The sequence below is a fragment of the Passer domesticus genome, chromosome 1, assembly GCF_036417665.1.
Source record: "Passer domesticus isolate bPasDom1 chromosome 1, bPasDom1.hap1, whole genome shotgun sequence".
Lineage (NCBI taxonomy): Eukaryota > Metazoa > Chordata > Aves > Passeriformes > Passeridae > Passer > Passer domesticus.
The window spans coordinates 139,705,054-139,730,438 of NC_087474.1; the positions used below are offsets into that span (position 1 = coordinate 139,705,054).

Here is a 25,385-nt window from a genome sequence, read left to right on the forward strand (position 1 = left end):
TTGCAAAACTCTAAAAAGATAAAGTCAAGATAGAAGACTAATCAAACAGAGAGAGCTTTTTACCATCCCTAGATGCAGTGAACTAACACAAAGTTAGTAAAACTAACATGTGTGGAAGCAGTTTGCATGAAATTATTGTCATCAACTTTGCTCAAAACACAGAATAAAACTTTTCTGAGAGTTCAAATGCCTGTTACATTTCTGAGAATGATTTTATTCCTTTACTTTTATTTTATTCCGCTTACTTTTGGCTGGAATGTACAGAATAGCTAACTTGTGTGCTGAGTGCAATCTTAAGCCAAACCAGCAATAACCTTTTTTGACAGCTGCTCTGTTGAGCTTTCCCTCTCTGGTCTTCATACTCATACGAACCCAAGAAGTTGGAAAACTTAGTTTGCTGGGTGTTCTTTTAGGCTGAACTCCTGAAAATTATTTCAGGGAAAACAAAATTAACACACTGTGTTAATTTCATTTCAGAATATACAGCTTTTCTGAAAAAGGTGAAGAGAAAAAAAGCCGCAGAACAAGCCCATGTTTGAACATCTTTGAATCTGTGATGCCTTTATTGCACACTCTACCTTTAACTTGATGAGAAATTATCTGTTTCCTGAGATAGTGGCCATTTTGTTTGCAGTTGCTGTTAGGTGAGAAAGGTGCATTCTGTTTCCTCCAAGAACAGGCTTACTTTTAGTTTTTGGGCTTTTTCTTGAAATTAAAAGAAAAACAACTTAAAGACCAAGAGAAAAGTGGAACGATTTTATGTACATACATGGTACAAAAAACCCAAACCAAAACTAATATATATCTATAAAAATAATCTATAACCATAGATGGTGTTATAATTTGGTACTTACCTGCCTTTTCATATATATTTTGTTGGAGAGAAAGTAAAAACCTTCACTAAGAGATGTTGCAGAGCTGCAGCACAGTGTCCACAACACCCTTCTCCAGAAGCACTTGAATACACAGCAGTTCCAGGCTTGATCCTTCATTATCACATCAGGTGTTAACATTAGTTTGCACATCATCAACATACAAAATTTTACTTTTAATCAAACATCTAGCTATTGATGGTTATAAAAAAATAACTCAAATGTTGAGTAAAAAAATCCAGAATTCAACTGTCAGTGCAAACCTGTATTTTCTGTGGCAGCTGCCAATCTCCACAAGGGCAATAATAAGGAGAACTGCAAAAGGCAGTGGAAGAGCACCTTGCTCAGTATCCCCATCATGCAAACCCATTTTTGTCCTTTGGAATAATGCATTGTATGGTATTTTCTACCTTGTTTGGTATTTAGAGTTGGAATTTATTGCCAGGCTTCCTGGCAGCAAGCTGTGCAGGTTGCAGGCGGAGGCTGATGGAGGTGAGTGAATTAATGTGGTGGCTGTTTGGAATGTCGTCCAGCTGCCAGGGAGAATTATGTTTGTTTGCCTTTGGCACAAGTGTGAAAGGAACAGCCGTAGATTTCAGAAGTGTGAGTCTACATTTTTATATCTCACACTAATGAATACATTTTTTTGTATCCTATACATTTGGGGAAATAGAATTTATTTGTAGATTTTATTTACCACTTGTGTGGTAGAGAAGGAATGTTTCCTCAGAGACCAGAGACTGAATTTGTACTTTAGAAAAGAAAAAGAAAAAAAAAAAAAAAGAAAGAAAAAGAAAGAAAAGACCTGACTAAGCCAAAACAATGTCACTAAGAGTTACCCTAATTTCACTATTTTTTGCAAGTATATCTAAAGTCAGATCACAGATTTGGCAATTTCAGCAAGACTTGAAAATTTCTTCATGTAAGATTATTTTGGTGGTGGAGAAATGTCACTGGAAGATTTCACATTGTATTTGTTTTCTACTGGAAAATTATTTCTTCCAGTGAAACCTTTCCTTTACCTATAACCTGTCAGTTATCCCTACCCCAACCTCCTGTGCTATCAACAGAGGGATGATAATGCTATTTGTAATGTGCTCTGATGTGAAAAGCACTATGGAAGATTGAATTGTTGTTGCTGATAGGACCAGAAATTTCCCCAACTAGATCTGTCAATAGCTGACACTAAAACAACAAGGTACAAAGTACATTTGAAGACTGTCAGACACCATTGCCTTTTTGTTTTCTCTAGCAAACTATTCCTTAGATAACTGACTTGACCTAGCATTGCTTAAAAAGATCAAGCGCTCAAAAGATCAAGTGTCTCAGAAAGAAAGAAAAGGCTGGAAAGAATAATGTTAGTTACTCCATACTATGTGCAGCCTAATGATCTCTTGTCCCATTATAGTAAGTAAATAAAACTGCCACTTATACCCCTTCTGTTGCTCTTAATAATATAGAAAGGAAAACAGCTTTCTAGTTTTAGTACAGTAATGAACCAAAAATAATACTATGCAAAATTATCTATTTTCAATAATTTGCAAAAAGTCACACTATATGACAGATTTTAAAAAAGACAATAATGAGTGTCTATACCTAGTATCTTAGTTTCTATGTACAGCCATATAACTCACATATATGATCAGGAAAATTGTAATTTCAAATAAGCTTTGCAATTTAATTTTTAATTATTCTATTTGTTGTTAATTGATTGCTGTGAAGACTTTATTGTGCTATAACTTCAATTATTATTAAAGGAGAAGCAAATATATTTAAGAGAAAATAAATTGTTGAGTCAATATTCCTCAAATCCTTGTCTCATTCTAACCATTTAAAGAAAAATATTTGCAATCTTAATCAGAGCCCTTCAAGGAAGCAAAGATGTTTTAAGTGGCATATCCAGCAGAAGAAAGAAAAATACATGTAAGCTTGCAAACAAGACTATTTTCTGGTAGGATGAAGATGTGAGAAGTCACTTTGGAGATGTGATTACGAACAAAGAGGCAGAGACAAGAACAAGGAAGAAGGAAAAGGGGGGGGACAACAAGAATAAAAAGAACAATAGAAAATAGGGAGTGGAGGGTAAAGAATGTGACAGAGAAGACTGAAATAAGAGTCAGTGGGGACAGAGAAAGAGCTTGAGAAGCCAACGGGTGGTGGAGAGAAGGAACTACAAAAAAATGAGCGTAGGGTGAAAAATCTGTAAAGGGAGGAAAAGAATCTCACATGAGTGCTAAACTTAAGGAAGAATGGCACGTCCCTCTTGGATGAATCAGTGCTTCCCAGCTACCCCATGCAACCCCTCTGAGTCACCCCATGTTCGTGGCTGCGCAGCCTTGATGCCAAGACAACTATTTAGAGTTGTGGTCCAGTGTCAGAGGCAGAGGAAAAGATGGCAGTGAAAGTCCTGTGGCAGGGAAGCCTTGCTGCTCCCCACGCCCAGCGCTCCTGCCAGCAGAGCCTGCTGCAGCTGGCTGCGGCTGGAGCCGCTCGGGGCTTGCTCTGCATGCAGGGTGAGCGACCCCAGAGCCGCGGGGGTGCCTCCACAGCTTCCCCTCCGCTTTGCCTAGGGAGCTGAGGGAGAACCGTACCTGAAGGACAGCAGCGGGAGAAAGAGGGAAAAGGAAAACCAAAGGAGGGCAAAAAGAGGAAGAGAGTCAAAGAGGAAAGCAATTAGTGGTCATGGCCTCTTTGCAGCAAGAAATGACTCGTACTGCATATACTACACACAGAAGTGATCTCGATGTGAACTGTGAGTGGGAGAGGCACAGCAAGGAGCCTGCTGTTGATCTCATGAGCTGACTATGAAAGCTCAAGAGTGACACATTTCTGTCTCAAATCCAGCCACTCTTACATGTGGAAATACTTCTGCTAGGGCAGTTGAATGGCATATATACATATCAGTTCCTTTCTGATCAGCTTTGACCTTTTCCTGAAGGCAAGCCCGGATATATATTTTTTATTTATTTTGCCAACATGGCTGTATTTGTGAGCACAGTAATTAGTTGAGCCGGTAGAGCTCTGGGGATAGACTTCCAGCTGACATGTGCTCCCTCTTCTGGTTGGCATTTGCCTCTACACACTGAGGTCAAAGCGAACACAAGTTTGGGTTTTCTAGCTTCTTAAAAAGGAAGAGCCTTAAAACATTCTGTTTACTCTATTTTGATACTCCTGTGAGATCTCTGCTGCTCACTGTCCTGTTGCACCAAAAGGACATGAACATTGATGCACTTGTGCCTTTCAGACAAATGACTTTACCATCCATGAAGTCCATTCATCGATTTGTTTGTTAAAATAGTATTTCTATTATATCAGTATATAATAACAGTATTTCTACAGCTTCACTGATATAAGCATGCATTAGTGCCTCTGTTTTCTTCCCTGCAATGACAGGTCACTCATACTTCCTCACACAGCCATTCCCAGCTGAGCTCTTGAACACAAGGCAACCAAAGTTTCATTTGGGGTGATCTGATGCATGATTAGAGGGGCACTATTGCAGGAAGTCTTGCTGGTCCATTTCATTTGGAATACACAGACAGTGGGAAAACACAATGCTAAAATTCATCTGTGAGAATTTCTGTGAAAAGCATTGTCTCCTTACTTTGCCCGTGGCCTGTTGTGGCATAACCATGTGGCAAGGACCTGCAGCTGTAATGGAGGGGCTCAGCTCAGAGGGCCAAAACCTGCTGCCTGCAGCAAGGGGCTCTCAGGGCTGCCTCAGCACTGGTTATTGAGCTGAACTCCACAGCAATCAACTCTGGAATTCTAATCTTGTCTCTAACACTGACTCCTGGTCAAAATCAGTTATGATCTTTCTGATTTGCTTCCACATCTACAGAGAGGGAATAATCCATGCTTATAATATTTGCCAGGCACACTGAAGCAGATCTTCAGCATTTACACCTCATATCATCTGTTCAGCTGCCTCTGCTTGACTGGGGACTAGGTCACGCCTCTTTGGTGCTACCACATAAATGTTAAACCTTAACCATCATCTGCTCTTCAAAAAGGGCAGCTCCAATTCCCTGCCTTTTTTTTTTTGGTGGAAAGTAACTCTTTGAAATATTGTTTTAATAAAAAAGAACAGAATAAATGTCTGCTTGGCCAGTTCTTATGTCAAGATCTAGGACAGATTGCTGGATAGTATTTAACATTCAGAGTGGAAGTATTACTTTGGCCCCTAGGCAAAATGTACCAGAAACTTGTCTAGGGTCATGCAAACAACAAATGATGAAGAAAGGAAACTTTTTAAAAATTTAAATTATAGTCTTTGAGTTTTTTTTTTTCAAATAGAGAGACTAAATATGGACAATTGTCTTGGAAATAAACTCAGAAAAAATATAGATTTTTTTTTCCTGTTCATCAATTTTCTTAATATTCAAATTTAAAATAATATGTCAGTTTCTATTTCTTCTGTTAGAATTTTTTCTTTACTGGTTTTTAACTGTTTTCTACTGTTTTCACAGTTCAGTGCTTGCAAACAGTAAAGCAAGCACTGTAAAAGCTGAACAAAATAGGCATCCACTAATACTTCCAGATCTTTTCAACCCACAGGCAAAGCTATATTCCATTTGTCCATAAGAATTTCACTCAAACTTTTGGGGATTTCTTTTGGGTTTTTATTGTATGAAATCAGTATTCAAATATATATTCTGTTAAGTTATCATCTAATGCTTGCTAAAGCTTACATCAAATCTGGATAAGTTAATTTTTATAGTATAATCCAAATAGAAATGCAATTTGTATGAGATTTGCTTTGCTATCATTGTCTATTGCAGAACAAAGCACATTACTAAGACAATATTTGTGGAACACAAAAGGCTCAAGGTACGCAAAACATTTGTTGAGTGTGTGATACAGATATATCTCAAATGCATATGCATCTCACAGTCTTTTTAGCAGCACTGTAATTTTTTAAGAAACAAATTAAAAAATGCTTAATTTCATTTCAGACCAATGAAATAGAACAGAGCTGCTGGGGTTCATACTCATTCAGCATTTCTTTTCTGACCACTGGATATTTACTCCATTGCATACCCAATTCCTTGTAAAGCCAAAGGAGAGCTGATACTTCAGAAACATACATCTTAGGCAAATATTTTATATCTATAACAAACAAACAACTCCAGTGACAGAATTCTTGTGTCACATTATAAAACCTGAGATATAAAACCACCACACTCTGCCCTTTTGCTTATGTCATTGGTCCCCAAACTCTGCATGGTGAATGCTTACTGAGTAGACTGTGGACTCTCAGGGAACAGGTCTGGAGAGCCCTGAGAGCCCCTGTCACCTTCCTTGTGACCAAACACACCTCTTGGGTCCCCGGGCATACAGCACAGCTCACAGTCAGATGATGGCTCTGCAGGTGCAACGCTTGGCCAGCAGAGCAGCCTGTCCTGCTGAGAGGGGACCAGGGCTGCCTGCCTCCACCTTAGAATGGAATTTCACTCAAAATGAGGAGGAGAGGCTTCACTTGTTTATGGAAAACAAATAACAAGGAAATTCATCCTGCCCAGGGCACATCCAAGTTTGAATCACTGCTCTTGGATTTGAAGCAGTGTCTGACATGGGGATTCACCAGGACAGGTATATACTCAGCCCCGTTACACGTCTGTCGTCCGTCTCCTTTGTAGACTCTCTTGCTTTCAAAACATGCTGAAAAGTCTTGATTTCACCCTGCATCAGAATGAAACCAAATGCCAAAACCTCAGAATCTTTCACGAAACAGAATCCTTGTTTCCTGGCCAGCCTTATTATTGAACCTTAATATGATACAACATGTGTCCATATTTGCACACATGGTCCACAGCCCTTACACATGTGTAAATCCTACTGAAGTCATGTATAAAGGATCAGGCTCTAGGGCTGTTATAGAAAAAGTTCATGTTTCACTGACTTTTTGGTATTCTTTGAAGATATTACATTTAGAGTAAATATAGAGAAGTACATGTTATATGCAAGATTTTCGGAGAACATTTAACTTCCACACCAGAAGGTCACATCTAAGGCAATATGGTCTTGGAACAAGTTCAAAGTTGTCACACTTGATAAAAATAGCTTAAAGGGCACATAACTGTGCTGGAATATGGGAAAACAGTGGAACATGAGAGGGGGAATGATTGAAGGCCCCATTACTAATTATGTACATACTTTGTTGCTATTGAAAGCTAGGTTTCCAAGCATGTATATGGTAGTTAAGTTAAATAAAAGTGCAAGCAATTAAAAAAATATAAATGCTTTTGCATTGCTAAATCTAAGGAACGAACCTTTTACAACTATAATTTTATAGAATAAAGGAAAATCTTTAAAAAATAAATGAACATAAGATAAATGTGTCTAGTTTTTTTCTGTTTGTTCTTAGTTTCAAAATTATGTTTATATACTTACATTTTTCTATCACTTATTAGTATTTTTGTAATACTTCACTGAAAATCAAAACATATATTAATTTTTTTAATAAAAGAAGCTACATTCACTTTTTTAATATTTCACTTCAAACAGCGGCAATTTTGTTAGCTTCTTCTAACCTCCTGAAAGAGGGACAAATGTACACAACAAACTGAATCTCAGGAAAAGTTGAATAATACTGGAAGATGGGCTGTTATGGCAGATTAGAAATCAAAGTTTACATTAAACTGCCTCGTGAGAGACACATTGTATTGGCAATAATTAGCCCTTAGGACTGTGCTCCATGTATTGGATCCCTGTTAAACCAGAGTGAAATCTCCTGCTGATGTTTAAGCCATACATTTAAGTGAGCCTAAAATAAGGTCCTACAGCCCTTCTGCAAACTGATTCACTTGCTCCAAAGTCACACTAAATGGGCAATTTTCCATGACTGGGACACTCAGTAAGTCATGGGTCGTATGTGTCCTACACAGAAAACCAAACCATAAATCTTCCAGTTGAATGTTTTGATTTATTGTGCTATCATGTTAATTTTGCCCTTGTAAAAAACATGTCATGCAAAGGAATCTTTAACTTTGCTTTTAACTGAGAAATTAGCTATATTTTGCACATACTTTTTAATGATTGATGACATGGTGCAATCTTTGTGCCAAAACATGAAAAAAGCTAATGTTTAATGATTTTGTAATGCAAGACTCTTGACTTGGTTCTGCCCAGAATTACTACATGCAGGGCTCAGTCACGTCCTAATCCTATTTATCTCAGTGAGGCTCTTGATGGTGAGAAAATGAAATTGCTACCTTCCATGCTTGGAAGCAAATTTTTCATTCATCTGTACTCTTCCCTGTGGAGAAACGCAGATGCAGGAATTTTTTGACCAGGTTTGGTCTCATAGGAGACTTGTGTACATTAGCATGGAAGGTAATATATTTTATGGCAACGTCTGCAAAAGGTATGTTCTGTGACAGCAACACTTTTTTTTTTCCTGTAGTAATTAAGTGCTTAAGAATTGAAGATATCCCTTCAACCAGAGAAGGACACCTGAAAGCAAGGGTGTCCCATGCCTCCCATGATATAAACAGCTAACAGGAGGATTTTATATCTTCGAGGATTAGGAAGTAAATGATCAGAAAAGAGCCTGAAAGCTGAACTCCAGGAGGTGCACTGGATACAGAGAACTTTCTATACCTTCCTTTTAAAATGTATAACCATGGGGAAAGGTTATATTATATGGCAGCAGAGAAGCAACAATGTAATTTATGCTGCTCAGTTTAAAAGCATCACATTTTTATACAATAACAAAAAAGTACAGAGTCTGAGTCATTAGAAAAATACTTGCACAGCTGGTAAATTGTATTTTTTATGGACCTTATACATGTGATTGTAAGCACTAAGTATACACATTATTAGGGTCAATTTAAATCCAGGCTGATGAAAAATCCAAAGTGTTGGAGGATTTAGAATCTTCCTGTGGATTTAGTTGTAGCCTCCACATCTATGCTTTCATTAAAATAATATCTGTTTCAACTTCCCAAGTTTTAAAAGGAGCATTTACAACGTTAACCAGTGTACTGTCTCAGAGACTGTACAGATTGAAACAATACTACCAGGATATGTGGAATAACAACAATATTTATTCTGTGTTTTTGTCTTCCTGGAATGGATTGACCACTGATTCAGAAGCAAACTACTGTGATATGGCTCTAGCTTCTCACTCCATTGGAGATGGCAATGTTTTAGTGGATTTAGTGCTAACCATCTATGAAAGAGCACAAGAGGTGGCAGGCCCCTGGAGAGCGAGAAGATGAGGGTCTGTGTGGCTGCTACAATCCTGCTAAGAGGATCATACTGCTCTGTTCTTTCATCTATGTAATGTGAGAGTGAAACAGTCCATCACAAAGCTGGGGAAAAAAATGACTCATCTGCTGTCCATTTTTGTTTTGTCTCAGTGTCTGGAAAGAAGTGCTTCATTTCTTACTGCATCTGGACAAAGACAGACCTCCTGGAGGTGCTCCCAGCTCCCTGAAAATACTAGGACTTTTGGGTTAAACTCATGCTCTATTCAGGCTTGGGTTCACCTACTTTCCCAGTCATATTTACCCACCACATTTCTTTTGGCTGTATTTCTCTATGGTCACTAAATCTCTCTCTTCATGCAGTGTACAATTCTGAGAACTGCAGTGAACAGGAAGGTTTGTAGTCATCCTGCCAGTTCACATTATTTGCTGCTGGAAAGCCTTTGAGCTGATAAAGATTGGAAGGCATGCAATTCTCCATAAGCTAATGCTCACTGCTTTTATCTCAAATGGTTTTAATGGCCATCCAAGTAAAGCAAACTGGATTTACATTACTCCAGTCCAATGAATTGGATCTCATTGAAAAGATTTTGCTACCAACATTTCTTGCAGTGCAGCAAAACTAAAAGCTGCAGTCAGGAATCGAAGTAATGCTTAACAAGACGCTATACAAACCCAGAACAGAGAGAAGATCCTTGCCTGAAAAATATATAACATAAAGGTGTCACTTGGCTTTATGCTTTCCCCAGATGTTGCAGTTGGCATGTGTTTGTACATCAGCTTTGTTACATGAAAAATGGTTGCACCTAATTACATCCTAAGGTAACAGCACCGACATACGAGTGATGGATGGGGAGCCCAAGGACATAATCGTATGACAGTGATCCATCCGACAGGGAGGGGAGCAGTTCCCTTGCTCCCAGCTGTTGTCATGCTGACAGACGTCCTGGTGACAGTGAATTTTATAGAAAGGAGATGACAAAATACAGTGAGGGTTTTCAGAGGTGTTTAAAACATGTTGTCTCCATGTATGAATGACTGCTTAGGTGATAACATGCACTGGGTAAAAAATTTGGAGTTGGGATGGTTATTTGCATCTCTGCCAGCACAGAAGGGCCTAAGCATCTCCAGGAGCAAAGGAGGGAGAGGAAGGGTAATGTGCTTGAAAGAAGTGCAGAGCATTGAAAATTAAATCCTTCATCTCTATTGTGATAAACTCAAACAGCTTAATGGAGGGATGCAAAGAGGAGGTTGGTACTTTGTAGAGAAATGGTATGGATTTGCATTTGTCAAGTGTTTTAGAAAAGATGCTGTTGTACCTCAAGACATGAGCTAATGAGAACAAGAACTTTGAATTGCTAATTAATAGCAGCTGTCCCACTTTCAGAAGTTTGCCATTTAGGAAAGTTTGGGTTGCCTTGTCAAAATTTTCCAGCTCCCCTAAAAGAAGTATTCATTTCTCAGTATCAAATTTGTGTGTCTGAAAGAAGCAAATACCCTCTCCTATGAAACACCACTATTTCTCCTTTTTCACAAAGATTTGTTTCTCGCTGAAGAAGAAACTGTGTGAAACATGAGAGAAAGCAGAGGTATGAAGAGAAAATAGCCTAATATGACTCAGTTTTTCCATGTAATTTGTGATCAGAATTAAAATCAGCAGCTGTGCTCTGTTGCTAAGAGAATATCTTAGAACACTAAATTGTTAGACCTAATTTGCATTTCTAGAAATGTCACGTGTTTGTTTGAAAACTCAATAAAGGTTACGACAAAACACCTGGATGATATAACAAGACCCATTTTTGCAAAGCAGGTGATTCATGTAGTGTTAGCTTTCCAATTAAAATCTAAAAACTAATTTTGGGAAGTTCTTTCCATCTTTTAGACTTGTTGATATTTGTTCTTAGGCATGAGATATCTATGGAAATCTTGAATAAACTATCAGAAACACAGTGTCCAGATGTAAGCAAGCTTTATTTTTGCAGCCCGTGTAACAAATGTAAACTACTGATAGACTGTGCTTGTTGTATTTACTTTGTTTCTCACATACACCTTAAAAATTTCCAGTATAAAGCAAGATTCAGAAAAGAGTGAGGGCCATCACTAATAAAAATTTTTGCATTATCTTATAAAATATTGCAATCATCTCTTATTGAAATCATGCTATAAACCTTTGCAAACTTTATAAAACAGTCTTTCAAAATTTGGCTACTGTTAATAACCTGTGGTAATCAACATTCATCCCATACTTCCAGGTTTTAGATTATATGGAGAAAATAATAGATGTATATCATGTAACTGAAATGGCATCGAGACCACCACATCCATCACTGCTGGACAAATGAATTATATTAATCTGAAAAGAACTGTTCTGTGCATTATGACTGGATGATAAAAAATGCAAACCAAGAAGTAGAGCATGACGTTTTTTGCATCACCTCAATGCATGTGGGACACAGCACACCAGAAATCAATACTAATTGATCATGTGTTTCAGAAAAAATAGACTGGCAAGAAAAAAAAAGCATGTCCTTGGAATGAAATGCAAGATATGCAATCCCTACTCAGTGAATTTAAGATTGAAGAGAGACTTTCTGCAATTGACAATTCATACTTAAGTTACTGTTTTTAGCAACACTGAATCTAAAATGTGGGCAGGAAATACATGAATGAAAAGAAAAAAGATGGTGAACAAGCAATTGATAATGGCTGCTGAAACAGCAAGGAGCACTCAAAAAGCAAAATTAAATCCAGAGTGCCTCAAAATTTGCAACCAAACCAAAAATGTCTCATAACTGCTGTGTGATGAATAGACTTGACACCTTGTTTTTCAGGGGCAGACGCAATTCTGAGCAGTCATTCTATCACAAGTGGGATCCTCACAGAGCTTTTATAGCTACTCATTTTTGGAGACGTGTGAAACAGCTACCGAATTTCCTGACAAAATACATCAGAAAATCAGAAAATTGAATGCTAACATCTATAAGTTCTCAGGTGGAAAAAAATTAGCCTATCTAAAGCCTGCAAGTTATATGCTAGGACAAAGAGCTAAGAAATTACTAAAAATTCTGGAAGTGATAAAAAGCTTCCCCCTTATAAAAGATCCATGTATCTCAATTATCTGCTTTCCATATTTTCTCTTTAGTTCCTTTTTATCTTTCACAGACTGATTTAAATTTATACAGATTGATTTCAATATTAAGACCCATGTCTACTTATCTATAAAGTCCAAGAAACTCAGGTGATCAGTCCTGAAATATTAAAGATGTTATTCACATGGAGCTGTGTCTGCCATTCAGGTTCCAAGGGTGACTTTGCAGGGCTGACACATTTTCTTGGCTTTGCAGCTCTTGCTGCTGTCCAACATGCCTGATATCCATTAATATCAGTTCTACAACATGTAAATCAAATTTAAGATCATTTTTGTTCACATGATGAAGAAATTTTAGAACAGACTTCAACTTCTGCAGGAATGTTCCTGGTACAGCTGCAGGACAAGCCAAAGAAAGTGCATCACAAAGTGTTACAATTGCACTGAAAAATTCACTTTGCCAATAAAAGGAACTGGATTTTAGCACAGTTCCAGCAAAAAAGGTTCCTGAGCTTTGCCATTTTTATCTCCATCCCCTAAAAAACCAACAAATGACACAGAAAGAAGCTATTGGTTACTTTTAAACATTTGATAACATAAAAATTTTTTTTATTGAAGAACAATTATAATAGCAGTATATAGATGAATATTTAATTGAAATATATTGATAGCATATTTATGCATTTCATATCTACTGAAAATTATTTATAGGTACAAGTGCATATAAAATCATAGACTTGCAATTTTTTTTACATGTAAATATGTAAATACTGGAGAAAAGTGATTATTTAACTCCTGAAAAGCAGGACTATTTTATAAGACTGTATGCTAGAAGTTGTCATTGGAAATACACATTTTGCATGAACAGTATAGGAACAGTCTAGCAAAACCTGTGTGAAACTTTTAGTGCATAAATCTCTCATACCCAGAGGTGGTAATAAGTTACATGTTTCTCTACATATACAGTTTAAAATTGTCAAACATATATTTCATGTACTGGAACCAGAAATAACATCTTCTTGGCTGACTTTTTGGGATGTATTTCATAATTAGGTGTAGAAGTCAAAGATACCACTTCCTACCCAAAGGACACATAAACCCTTCAAGCATATCAGAACAGCTCAAATATCATTAAATACACTAAAATTTCACTACTGCAAGGTGGATAACTGGTTTCCTTTGTTACCAATTCAACAAAACCTTGAAAAACAGTTTCCAGTTTTAACTTTCCTGGTTAGACAGCCATGCGAGAGCTTGGCTCTCATAATGTACCTGAAAATTATACTCCTAGAAGACTAAACTATACATTTCCAACCTGTTCCATTCAGGTTTTTATCTTGTCTTTCATTCATTCTGGTGTGTGAATAAAATTCAGGACAAATCATTCTGGAAATGTAATACTGCCTCTTTATTTGAGGTTTAATAATTCCCAAAGAACCCAAATTTATGCACAAAGAATTTGTGTATGCAGGCTACATTTTAAAACACCAGTTAGTGCAGCCAAATCCTTCCATTTGAGTGCACCATCACTGTCAGGACCAAACCAAGTTGGCTGTTAGCCCATTGCTCACCCTTGAGAAGAGGAGGTTGGACAGACATCCACCCCGCTGACTCAGGGTGAACACTCACCCACAGAGGAGACACCAGGCGAGACCGGCGAAACTTGAGCTGGGTTAGCATCCGAATCTGCATAAAGGTGTCCTGCTCCCCACTGCCCGGAGCATTCTGTCCCACACTGCTGCAGGGACTGGCAGAGCTGGGGAAAGCATTTTCCTAAAAAGCCAGATGAGGCACCAATGAGCTGGGATTATGTATCAAAAGCTTCCAGAACTTCGTGACCTTTGATCACTAAATTAATACTTTTTCTGTTTTACTTAGAGTGAATGTAACTGTTTCAACAGATTCTTGCTCATAATCATAGTTATAAATAATAAATTAATTTTGATCTTCGTTGAATACTAATTTTCCTTTTTAAAGGTGCCACAATTAAATCTATTTTCCTTAATACCTGAAAAAAAAATTGCTTCAAGACTACAGCTGAGAGCTCTTTCACTATGATTTTCAGGCACAATATAGGGAATAGAAGAACAAATAACATTTATCATAGACAATTGTTTGCACCTTAAAATTTAGAATATACCAGAAATTCAGATTACAGTGAAAGCACATGTGCAATTAAAAAAAAAGGCTTTTAATGTTTCCAAATTTCAAATATATGTGCATCTTGGTGAACTTGAAAATAAAGCCATAGTAACATGGGGGCTATTATAGCAATAAAAGTGGCATGGCAATTTTTTTTTTTACCAGTTTCTCATTGCTATATATGATTTAATAATTAGGTAACATGACATCACTGATAACCATTTACTTCTAATGGTAAAATAGATTGATTTATATTGTTTGTTTTTGTTGCTGTAGTTTTTTAATGTTTGGAAAATATTAGAAGATACATTTTTTAGTCAATTTAGTTTGAACTCAGGAAATTCCCAGTAAAACAGAGAGGACAAATCTTAATATGTTTATAATACATTATTCTTATATATTACAATAGAAACAAATTTATACACATATTTTACATCTATCTATAATATACTATATCATGTACTACAGGTATCATTTGTAGTAAAAACAGAAAAAGAACCAACAAGAAATGTTACAAATCAACTAATCCATGTTTTAGCATCTAGAACATGAGGGGAGAAAGAAGGCTAAATAATTTTTATTTTCCTCACAGGTTTTTCTGAAATATCCCTATTAGTATTGATAATTTATGGTTATGAACTCCTTCACACTGTCAGCCTCATGCTGTCTGTAGGACACCTCAGTCTTTTGCCACATAAATAGACTGAAAGCTTCTGGGATCAGTTGCCCACATCCATGCTGCTGCACTTGGAGGCACTGGAGCAGAGCAGACATTGGCAGCAGATTGCTCAGGAACCTGGTTAAAGTATCCAGTGTTAGCTGAGGGACACAGTGAAGGAGGATGGAGGACTAAAAACCTTTGTCAAGGTAAAAAAGAAGATCCACACAGGTTGTCTCTCAACCCTTCTTGTCAATAACCTCATATTGTCTTATATACTGCAAACTGCCCAGGCCAAACATTTAAAAATCTATTTAGATGTCTATTTTCCTTGTTTTTCCCTTTGACTGCAGCCTCAGGTAGTTTACCCTGACTGGTGCCATGCCTGGAGTGCTGTGTTCAGTTCTGAGGTCTCCAGCTGAAGAAAGACAAGGAACTACTGGAGAGGGTCCAGTGGAGTGCTATGAATTTAATTAGGGGTCTGGAGCAACTCACTGATGAGGAAAGGCTGAGAGAGCTGGGGCTGTTTAGCCTGGGGAAGGAAAGACTGAGAAAGGATCTTATCAATGTCTATCAGTACCTGAAGGAAGCGTGTCAAGAGGATGGAGCCAGGCACTTCCCAGTGGTGCCAAGCAGTAGGATGAGGGCAACAGGCAGAAAATGATGCATGGGAAGTTCCAACAGAACATGAGGAAGAACTTCACTCTGAGGTTGACAGAGAACCCAGGGAACAGACTGCACAGGAGAGGTTGTGGAGATAGAAAATGTCTTTCTCTGGAGATACAAACTGTCTTTGAAGCAATCCTGTGCAGCCTGCTCTAGGTGAACCTGCCTTAGCAGGAGGGTTGGACTGCGTGATCTCCAGAGGTGCCTTCCAACCCCAACCATTCTGTGATCGAGTAATTCTGTAACAGCCACATACTCATCCTCTAGCTTTTCTAGATTTTGTTTATTTTTTAAATGAACTCTATTTTCCCCCTCCACTTTGTATTTCACTGATCCCACTTCTGTTGCAGAAAACAGGAAATAGCCTAAAGCAACAACAACACTGAAGCCAGAAACACATTGATAGACTCTTTTACAAAGAAAAAATGTACTTTGCAGGTAGATATGTTTCCTGAGGACCTCCTTGAAGTGCTATTTTTTTCCATGTTCGGCCAAAACTGACACTGTTTCCTGTAGACGTTTTCAATCTCCAGGTAAACTGTAGCTATTTTTGTTAGCTTTTCAGGGATTCACAATTGCTCAAGTTATATGATTGAACAAGATTCCCATGCCACTAGATTTGCAATTTTAATTATACCTATCCTGCATGTTTCACTGAAGTGTTGAAATACTGAATAAATTGGACTAGCTCAAGGAGCTGACATTTCTAGCAGACATGCCCTCATTGCTGTAGTGTGCCCGAGTTCATTACTGCACATCACCTGCAAATTCCTCACGTACTCAGCTCACGCTCTGTACATCAGGCACCTTTATAACCCTCTCCAGTTACTCTTGTTTCATGCCATCCATTTATCTCCTTTCCTTCAAAGATTTATTCCTGTGGGATCCCTTCCATTTTTTTTCCTATTTTTTTCCCTGCTGTAGGAATAAAATTATTCAGGGTGTCAGCATGCTTGAACTAGAACAGAGATGGCAGTAGTTATAATGAAATGCTAATAATTGCCAGGAAAATTACAGAGCTGTTCTCAGCTGCGAGGTCTGCCAGGCAGCTGCCAGGAGCACTATGTTTTCCCCCTAATCTTCTTCTTGTTTATTGATTTTTCACCAAAATAGGGTATCGTTCTTCAATTCTGAACTTTCAGAAAACATTCCAGCACTGATTGGATGTGTCATTCAAAAGTGATAACATAAAGGACAAAGAAACAGAAGAATGTTTTCCTGTTTAAATAAGGGCTTTTGATGCAGGCTTAGGGTGTGCTTCAACATTACACTTATCAGTTGCCACATCCCTCTGTTGGGTCAATGCAACTCTGTTGAGGGGTATGCTATAATAAATGAGATTGTTTCCATTAGCATTGATTATTTCTCTGAGCTGGCTTGCAGTGCACACTCCTGAAAAGTGTTACCAGTAAAATTCTACACTCATAGCAGAGGGACAGAAGGGGATAGCAATTCTGCAAAGGAATTCTTCAAGAATGTTGGTCCTACAGAAATTGTTTAGTCAGAAACAAAACTTTAATTAAAGACCACTGAAACTATTAAAATTTTCCTGTCCCTCACCTGCCTGCTACCACCTCTTAGCCACAGGTAACATGCCAGAGGTACTGCAGAATGGTTGAACATACACTCCAGTATGAGCTGTGGGAGTGGTGACCACTGTAAGAAGAAAATCATTCCAAGCTGCTTTGACTTTTCATGAGGTGAAATACTGTCTTACAAGCTGTGATTCATGAATGAAGATGGCACAACAAGTGAGGCAACGGTGTATGCAAAATGAGGTTTGATTCATGGTTAGCTCAGCATGTGTATACCAGAGGCAGAACAGACAGGTAATCCAGCAGGATTTGGAGCCTCCAGACCTTGATTAGCTCAGCCAAATTTCAATACATACACTGCTATAGGGGTTGGCTCCTATCTGAGCACTTGCTGCTTGAGCTTCACATGCACTCCCTCAGATGCTGTATAGTGTTGTCTTTTCAGCCATGTAACTACACCGAGATTAAATTCATGGGATTTCAAATTTCCAGGAGGAATATGTAACTCAGGAGGCATATCCCAGGCTTTCCTTCAAAACTCAAATCAGAGGCCTTTATAAAAGGTTACTCATTATCTACATCAAAGCCATGCCCACAGGCACTGCTTACTGCACTTTTCAGTGACAAAAATGAGCTCAGCTCATTTCCAAATCACTCATATGCCAACGTGTCAGCCTGCAAGGATTCTATTGACTCACCCAGCATTTTCTGGGTGCCACAAGCAACCCCAAAAGGACTTGATCCTGCTGGAGATGGCTTTTCTCTATGATCTAGAGAAGGGAGAAGCACTCGGGGCATGCAGATCATCAAGGGCATTCCTGGGTGTCAGGAAATGGTGAAATTGCGAACCTAAGCAGAATCTTGCTCTAAACCAAGCCAGAAAACGCACACCTTTATTAAGCAGAGTGTGAAAAAGTGTTTTGCACTACTAGTGTTTGCCCCACTTGGCCATTTGTCAATTATAGCAACATGAAACCGTGGAGCTGGGGCTGGTTGAGGCCGGGGCACACTCGGGGGCTCACAGAGCTCCGGACAGAGCCCGCCATGCCCGAGCTCCTCACGGCGGGGCTCACGCACCTGAGGGGCGCCGGGCCACCCCGCCCTGGGCGGAGACTGTGTGCAGTCCCGGGCCCCTCAGTTCAGGAAGGACATTGAGGCGCTGGAGAGAGTCCAGAGAAAGGGAATGGAGCTGGTGAAGGGTCTGGAAGACAAGTGAGGAGCAGCTGAGGGAGCCGGGGGTGTTTAGCATGGAGCAAAGGAGGCTCAGGGATGACCTTATCGCTATCACTGCCCGAAAGGAGCTGCAACCAGATGGGAATTGGCGCCTCCTCTCAGAAAACATGGAGAGACTATGAGGCTAGAAACTCAGGCTGTGTCAGAGGATGGTCAAGTTGAACGTTAGGAGAAATTTCTTCACGTGAAGGGTGATTAGACACTGGAATGGACTTCCCAGGGAGGTGGCGGAGCCATCGTCCCTGGGGGTGTTTAGGTAAAGCCTGCACGTAGCACTCAGTGCCACGGTGTAGTTGCCAGGGCGCTGTTCGGTCACAGGCTGGACTCGATGACCTCCGTGCCCGTCCCGGTCACTCCGCCGCGCGCCCGCCGCCTCACGGGCACGCCGGGGAAGCCCCGCCCCGCGCGGCACGTGACCCGCCCCGCCCTCAGAGCCACCGCCTGGCCCCGCCCCGCGCTCGCGCCGAACGCTTCCGGCCGAGGGCCGGCGGCGGAGCGCGCATGCGCCGCGGAACCCGGAAGCGGCGGCGCGGCGGAGCCGGGCGGGAGGCGCTGCCCGAGGCGCTGCGAGCGCGGCGCTGCCGCGGCCCGGCCGGCCCGGGGGGGCGCGGAGCCTCGGGCGCGGTGCAGGGCCAGGTAAAGGGGCCCCGAGGGGGCGTGGGCCCGCGGGAGGGACGTGCGAGGATGTGTCCCGAAGGTACGGGCGCGGCGTCCCCGGGTTTGTGAAGGTATCCGGGTGAAGCCGCGGCGGTGACGGGACCAGGAAGGGTCTCCTCAGGGCGGCGGGGTTTGGGAAAGGATGTGGGGAGGGATAGGAGTGATGGCAGACCTTAACGTAACCTCAGCTGGGCTCATGAAGGATGCTGGTTTCTTGGAGTTCGGGCTGGCACTGGACTGGCAGGGTTGCCTTGTACACGGTGCTGGGACCGGTGAGGTGCATCTGAGGTGATATTGTAGTGTGGACTCTTGTCAGTCAGGAGTTACCCTTTTTGATGTTATCCAAATCTGTCCTTTAGATGACTCCAAAAAGGAGTTTTGTGTCACTTAAATGCTGTGTGAAAGCATGGTGCACTGCTCGATCACCTTTTCTGTGTCTTCGTTTGCTTGGTTGGCTTCTCTTTTGACCAAACCAGTTACTAGTTCTTATATATATTGATGTGTAGATATATATATACACACACACAGATATGTGTGTATATATACATATGTATTACATGTAACCTGAGACTTCATAAATTTAAATAGCTATGCTTGTGTCTTTCTATAAATTTGATCTAAATATGTAACTGTATGAACTCTGACTATAAATGATGTTTAGAATTATTTTCATACATTCAAACAATGGGAGTGTTGCATTATTGAAAATTAGACTGGAGCTATATAACTGATACCTCAATTTCTTGTCCTTTTCCTAGTGCTTGACGTGTAATACAGAGATCTTCCAGAATGCTGGAGTCCTATGTAACCCCTATTTTGATGAGTTATGTGAATCGCTACATAAAGAACTTGAAGCCTTCAGATCTGCAGTTGTCACTCTGGGGAGGAGACGTTGTGCTCAGTAAACTTGAATTGAAGTTGGATGTGCTTGAACAGGTATGTTTATAGCAGTTACAGTCCGTGTCTTGGATTTAAAAGAAGTTCTCTGAGTTAAGATTGGTCTGCACAGCTAAGTAGTAACTTAGTGCTTGCTGGTTTTCTTCTTATGCAAGTATTTCCCCCCCCTTGCACTTAGTTATTCTTGCTTTAATTTCATGCCATTTGTTTAGCAGGGAATGGTAATTCTTTACACATTCTGTAAGTTATGGAGTGTGAAGAGAGGCTTTTTCGTGGACATGTTTCTTCTTTCAGTAACTATTGTTTTATGGTAGGAGCATCAATTGAATTGCTTTCCCAGTCACATTTACAAATTACATATAGTAACTAAGTTGAAAGGTCACCAAATAAAGTGGGATCTCTTTTTAATTATGCATACTAAACCCATTTGTGCTTTGTATTATTTTACAACTGCAGATTTCATTGTTCCAGTTCTATATAAACTTGAGTAATTGAGGAATAGATTTGATCATCTTGTTTCTGTGGATTAAATCAAAGACACTGTAAAAATTAGCCTTAAAACAACAAGCTTGAGCAAGTAAAACACTAGATACAGAATTTGGAGCCTGCTGTCAATATGCAGTGATAAAGCCTTAGCACAGGAATGGTTTCCTTTCATGCTTATCTGAGTTGACAACTTGAATGTGTGAGGCTGATAAAGCTGCTTTCTGTTGTGCATGGAGTAGCAGGGCTTAGCTGGAGTTCTGTGGCCAGATGTAGTCCAGCCAAGTGAAGGAGCTGAGAGAAATGCAGCAAAGAATGGGAAATTTAGTAAATACATCCCTTGAAAGAAGAATGCAGTATACAGGGAATGTGTTTTTATTGTTGACTAAAATAAGGTGAGACAAGATGGGGCAAGAATTATATGGATCTGACCAGAAGCAACTGAATAAATTGCAAGTTGGGAGACTTAGGTTTGACATAAAGGGAAATCTCATTTATGTGGCATTGGAATAGGCTGGGGCGACTGCGTGTCTGTTGGGAGCACCTTTTAAAATGTGAAAAATTAATACATATGGTTAAATTAAGAGTCTCTGATCCTGTTCTGGAAGAAGAGACAATCTTACAAAAGATCTTGTTTAGCTTTTTGTGCTTTTTAAAGAACCTTATTTGTCTTCCTTCAAGTGTTTTGTAGCCTCTGTATTTTCTCTCAAGTCTATTACGGGTACATACAAGTACAATACAAGTCTATTACTTGTCCATGCAGATGATTTTCTCTAGGATGTGTTTCCCTGTGAGCTTTTTTAAATGCATATGTACAAAGAAGGGTTGATCAGAAAGGAGTTCTGGAGGTCATCTAGTCCAGCCTCCTGTTTTGATCAGGGCTGTTGGCAGCATTATGTCAGACATGATGTGTTTTTCTTCACCTGGGTCTCAAACTCTGTCTTGTGAGAAGCTCCTCTCTGGATAAGGTGTTTCAGTGCTCTGCTGTGCAGAGAGAAAGTTTGTCTTAATAACAAATGATGACCTGGGATGGATATATCAAACATGCTGTATTACCTGTCACTATAAGAATTTTGCTGCTGCCATTGATGGTGTTCCCTTTCCAGTAGTTGCAGTTTGCTGGTAGGTGATGCCTTGCTTCATCTTTGTCTGCCTATGAACTGGGTTCCTAAATATCCAGCTCAGCCTGATAATGTTATGGCACTTGTGCCAAATACTGCCATGTGTACCCATGGTCATTTGAACGAGAATGTGGATATGTGATGGATACAAAATTTAGCTCAGACCCATTGTTTTTACATTATTTGTCTTGGTGCTTGTAAGATGTAGTTACCTTCATTTGGCTCTTAATTATTCTTTGGAACTTGTTTGGACCCACAGACAAGAGTGGGTCCAGTGGGTGTGTAGAGTGTCTTCCTCTTTTTTTTTTTTTTTTTTTTTGTGGAGAGGATGCTGTTTATTATGCTGTTTATTTCTGCTCAGCAAAACTCTTTGAGTAAGCACTGTGTGGTAATGCAAAGTATCCAACCCTTGCAGCTGTCAGGAGCTCCCTTGAAAAGCTGGTTTCTGAAAATTGTATCATTTTAGTCTAAAAATATTTTATATCTAAAAATTGTGTATATCATTTTAATTGGGGTCTCTCCCTGGGTGGATTCATTGTACCCAAAGTTAGTTCCCTTAACTGCTGTGCTCTTGTAACTCTGTTCTGTCCTGGGTTGTGATCCCCAGCCTGGTTCCCTGCTTTTTATCTGACATGAATACAGCTTTAAGTTAATGCTTCAGGTTCTTGGATACAAATCCACCTATCCTGGATGATATTTGTCTAGAGCCTTAAACATTTTCAGAGAATGCTGTCTCCTGTGGAGTTATACATGGTTTTTGGGAGTGTTAGCATAGGTGAAAAACTACCTGGACGAAGCACTTTGTAACAGTTTTGGGAACAAGTGTGTGCTTCCTGCTCCATGCACTTTAGGTGATGGTAGTGTTCCCATGTCATGTTGTGCTGTTCTGAGCCACCCAACAGAATTCCAAAGGACAGATAAGAACAAAGCATGAACTGCTGTTTGTCTTATAGAAGATTTTATTTTATTTTTTTAACCAAATTGGAGCCAATACCTCTTGAGATCAGATGAAATACAGTTCTTGACAGAAAATTTACCAAATGTGAAGAGAATGTTCTAGTATCTGAAAATACTTTGCATGTTTTTTACATATATTTTTCTAGGTTTTATGCTTTCATTAAACTAAGCTGAACATCACTGTAATAACTCTTAGGGTCTGTCCTTCTCCCTGTCCCCCTTTTTTTTTATACAAACCACTTCTGTCGTGGAAGTCAAGTACTAGTTTGTACTTTGCTTGAATCTTCTAGGTACAGTGTAGCTTTTGTATATAATTATGTCACTCTCTGAATAACCAGTTGATTTTATTATAATTATCTTCAGTTCAAGATTAAATCTAATAAAATTTAGATTTTTTTTCCTATCCTGAATGATTCAATTACTAGAAGACTGAACATACAAAACATTTTGGAAATGTACATCTGTACATAATATGCACATTGTACAAAACTACTTCAAGAAAGTAATTTGTAATAAAATTTTGAAACTAATACTTCAAATATTGTTTTTTGGAAAAGCATTTTAAGCAGTTTTGTCAAGTCCCCAGAGTACCAGAGGTAACAGAACTACCTCTGAACTTGTTGACTGGCTTGTGTGTAGTATATCTGTTGATTTATAATACAAATGATGCCAAAAAGATGACATACTTCGTGATTCTTCTTGCTGCCTATGTATATTCCCATAATTATTTTTTAGCTGTTTTGCAAATGCAGAAGGGAAAGATTAAGTAGTCTTTTGAAGACAAAGGACACCTTGATCTAAAAAGAATTTGTATAGAAAGAAACGTGAAAAATTCTAATGTACTTAAAATACATGGGAACATTGAAATATCCATTTTAAGTCTCTTTCATATGCCACTGGTTACTTGTGAAATACAGCCTTGACTGAAGAAAAGGTATTTGAGTTAGCACTGATGTGGAGAACAAGTACTCACCCCAACTTTTAGAATAGTCTTGTGTTTTTAGAGTGAGAGGAGATTTTGGGCAAAGGGGAATTATGATCATCTAGTCTGCAGCCTTATGTGTTAGTTATTCATGGGTCAAGCCCAGAAGTTTGATTTTAGTCATATGTATTTTTGTGAAGGATTTATATGATTAAATGGAAAATCTAAAATGCGAAGTTTAATCAGTCATGAGTATAGAAGAAATATCAAGAATTTCAAACAATACTTAATGAAAGGTGAAAGATTGCATGGAAACAGGGAGGAATAAAAGTATTCTTCGTTATGTTGTGTTATGAGCAAGTTACTTAATTTGGCACACATTTGTGTTTTCTACTGAATAGTACAATAAAGAGTTCTCGACACTGCTTTATTCTAATTGCCCTGGCTGTAACCAGGACAATGGGTTTCCTTACTGACAGATAACATTTGTATCTAAATTTCTTTGGAAAAAGAACTACCTTCTAAATATGTTGTGCATTTGCTTTTATCACCTTTATTTTGAAGCAATTCCTACTTCTGTTTCTTTCAATATCTTACAGTTAACTAGACAAAAGTGAGAATGTGTTAAATCCATCCAGCAAATAGTGGAAAACCAGCTGTTCTAGAATGCCTTTTGAAGTAAAGACAAGCCAGGATCTCAATAGATGTTGTGGTATTGATGAGTGACAAAAACTTACACATCTACAAGTTCAGAATGGGAGTTTATTTCTGTTATTGTTAACAGTGGTAGTTTGTTGCCTTGATCTCTGAAAGCATTGTCTCTTATGCTATAATGTATTTTTAGATTTCATATTTTTTATAATTTATTTCTGTGCCACACTTCATGTGTGTCCCAAATTTAGCCCCCCCCCCACCCCAAAAAGAAAAGCTCTGGGACAAAAGACACTGCTTAAGTTATTGTATAATTAATCATATAGCAAGATCTGTAGCAAAACAGCCCAATATTTGCTTTTCTAAAAAAGTGTCTTAAATAAACCTGTCTGGATGAAAATTTTATTTGTGTTGCTTGTGAGCCTAGGGCTGAATTTTTAGGAGAGACTTTGGGCTAAAATCCTGAAGTGTAGTAGTGAACGGGATGAAGAAAAAACACTTTGTAAAAACAAATCAAGAATTTTCTTTGAACTTTTAATGAGGAAGTCTGAAACTGTCATCTCTTAGAATGGGGACTTGAAATTAGTTGTGACTTTGTGTAAACATGGCTGAAGAAGGAGTTGAGTTTTTGTTGTATGAGATGGGTGTGGTTTTTTTATACTTCATTAATCAGTACTCACTAAGGCCCAAAAACTAATTTACAAACTGAAAGCTGTACTTGGCAAAAAAATAGAGCTATAATTTTGTGTAGTTTCCTCCTCTGAAGATTTTGTCAGCAGTGAATATACAGTACTCTTAGCTCCTGAATACAGGATAAACTTCTTCATAGTACCAGTAGAAAGGTTTAGGAGGTATCAGCTGCAGAATGGGGGAAAGTGTTTCCTAAAATTGCTTCTCTGTTGTTCCTGTGATGGTGTGGGTATGGGTAAGAATAGTAGACTTGCTTTTAGTCATCCTGAGGACTTTTAAGATGCAAACCTGTCACAGGTGTAATAGGTGATTATTTCAACTCTGAACCTAGGAGATGATAACTACTTAAGAAAATAAAATTTTTTAGGGGGCTTTTAAAACATACCACTAAGATTTGATTATATATAAATTATTCATTAATTTATCACTGATAAATGTATTTATTTCAATATATTTAGGCAAAAAATTACATTAGCTATATTCACAGAGATATTGTATAGACATACTTTAAGACTTTATAGTACATATCAAATAGTAAATGCAAAATGCCCTTGTCCCCAAATTTTATTCATATAGAAGTTCTGTACAGCAGGGATAGGTTGT

At 38.9% G+C, this 25,385-nt stretch overlaps 1 protein-coding gene and 1 long non-coding RNA gene across 8 annotated transcripts in view; one reads left to right on the forward strand and one right to left on the reverse strand.

The window, feature by feature from the left end:
* Positions 1-12,595: 12,595 nt before the first annotated feature.
* LOC135282749 (uncharacterized) lies at positions 12,596-18,218 on the reverse strand. The gene is made up of 3 exons (XR_010348795.1): positions 17,870-18,218; positions 17,197-17,292; positions 12,596-13,943 (listed from the first exon to the last, which is right to left on the reverse strand). It is a non-coding gene; the product is annotated as an uncharacterized LOC135282749 (long non-coding RNA).
* Positions 18,219-18,907: 689 nt separating this feature from the next.
* VPS13B (vacuolar protein sorting 13 homolog B) overlaps positions 18,908-25,385 on the forward strand; it is a 426,582-nt gene continuing 420,104 nt past the window's right edge. For 5 of the 7 annotated variants that reach the window (XM_064392794.1, XM_064392831.1, XM_064392832.1 and 2 more), the window contains exons 1-2: positions 18,930-19,101; positions 19,820-19,997. In XM_064392794.1, coding sequence (XP_064248864.1) covers positions 19,851-19,997 — 147 coding nt within the window. In that variant the 5' untranslated portion in view covers positions 18,930-19,101; positions 19,820-19,850. Of the gene's footprint in view, positions 19,133-19,819; positions 19,998-25,385 lie in introns of all 7 variants that reach the window. The other 2 variants (XM_064392805.1, XM_064392810.1) reach the window with 2 other exon arrangements.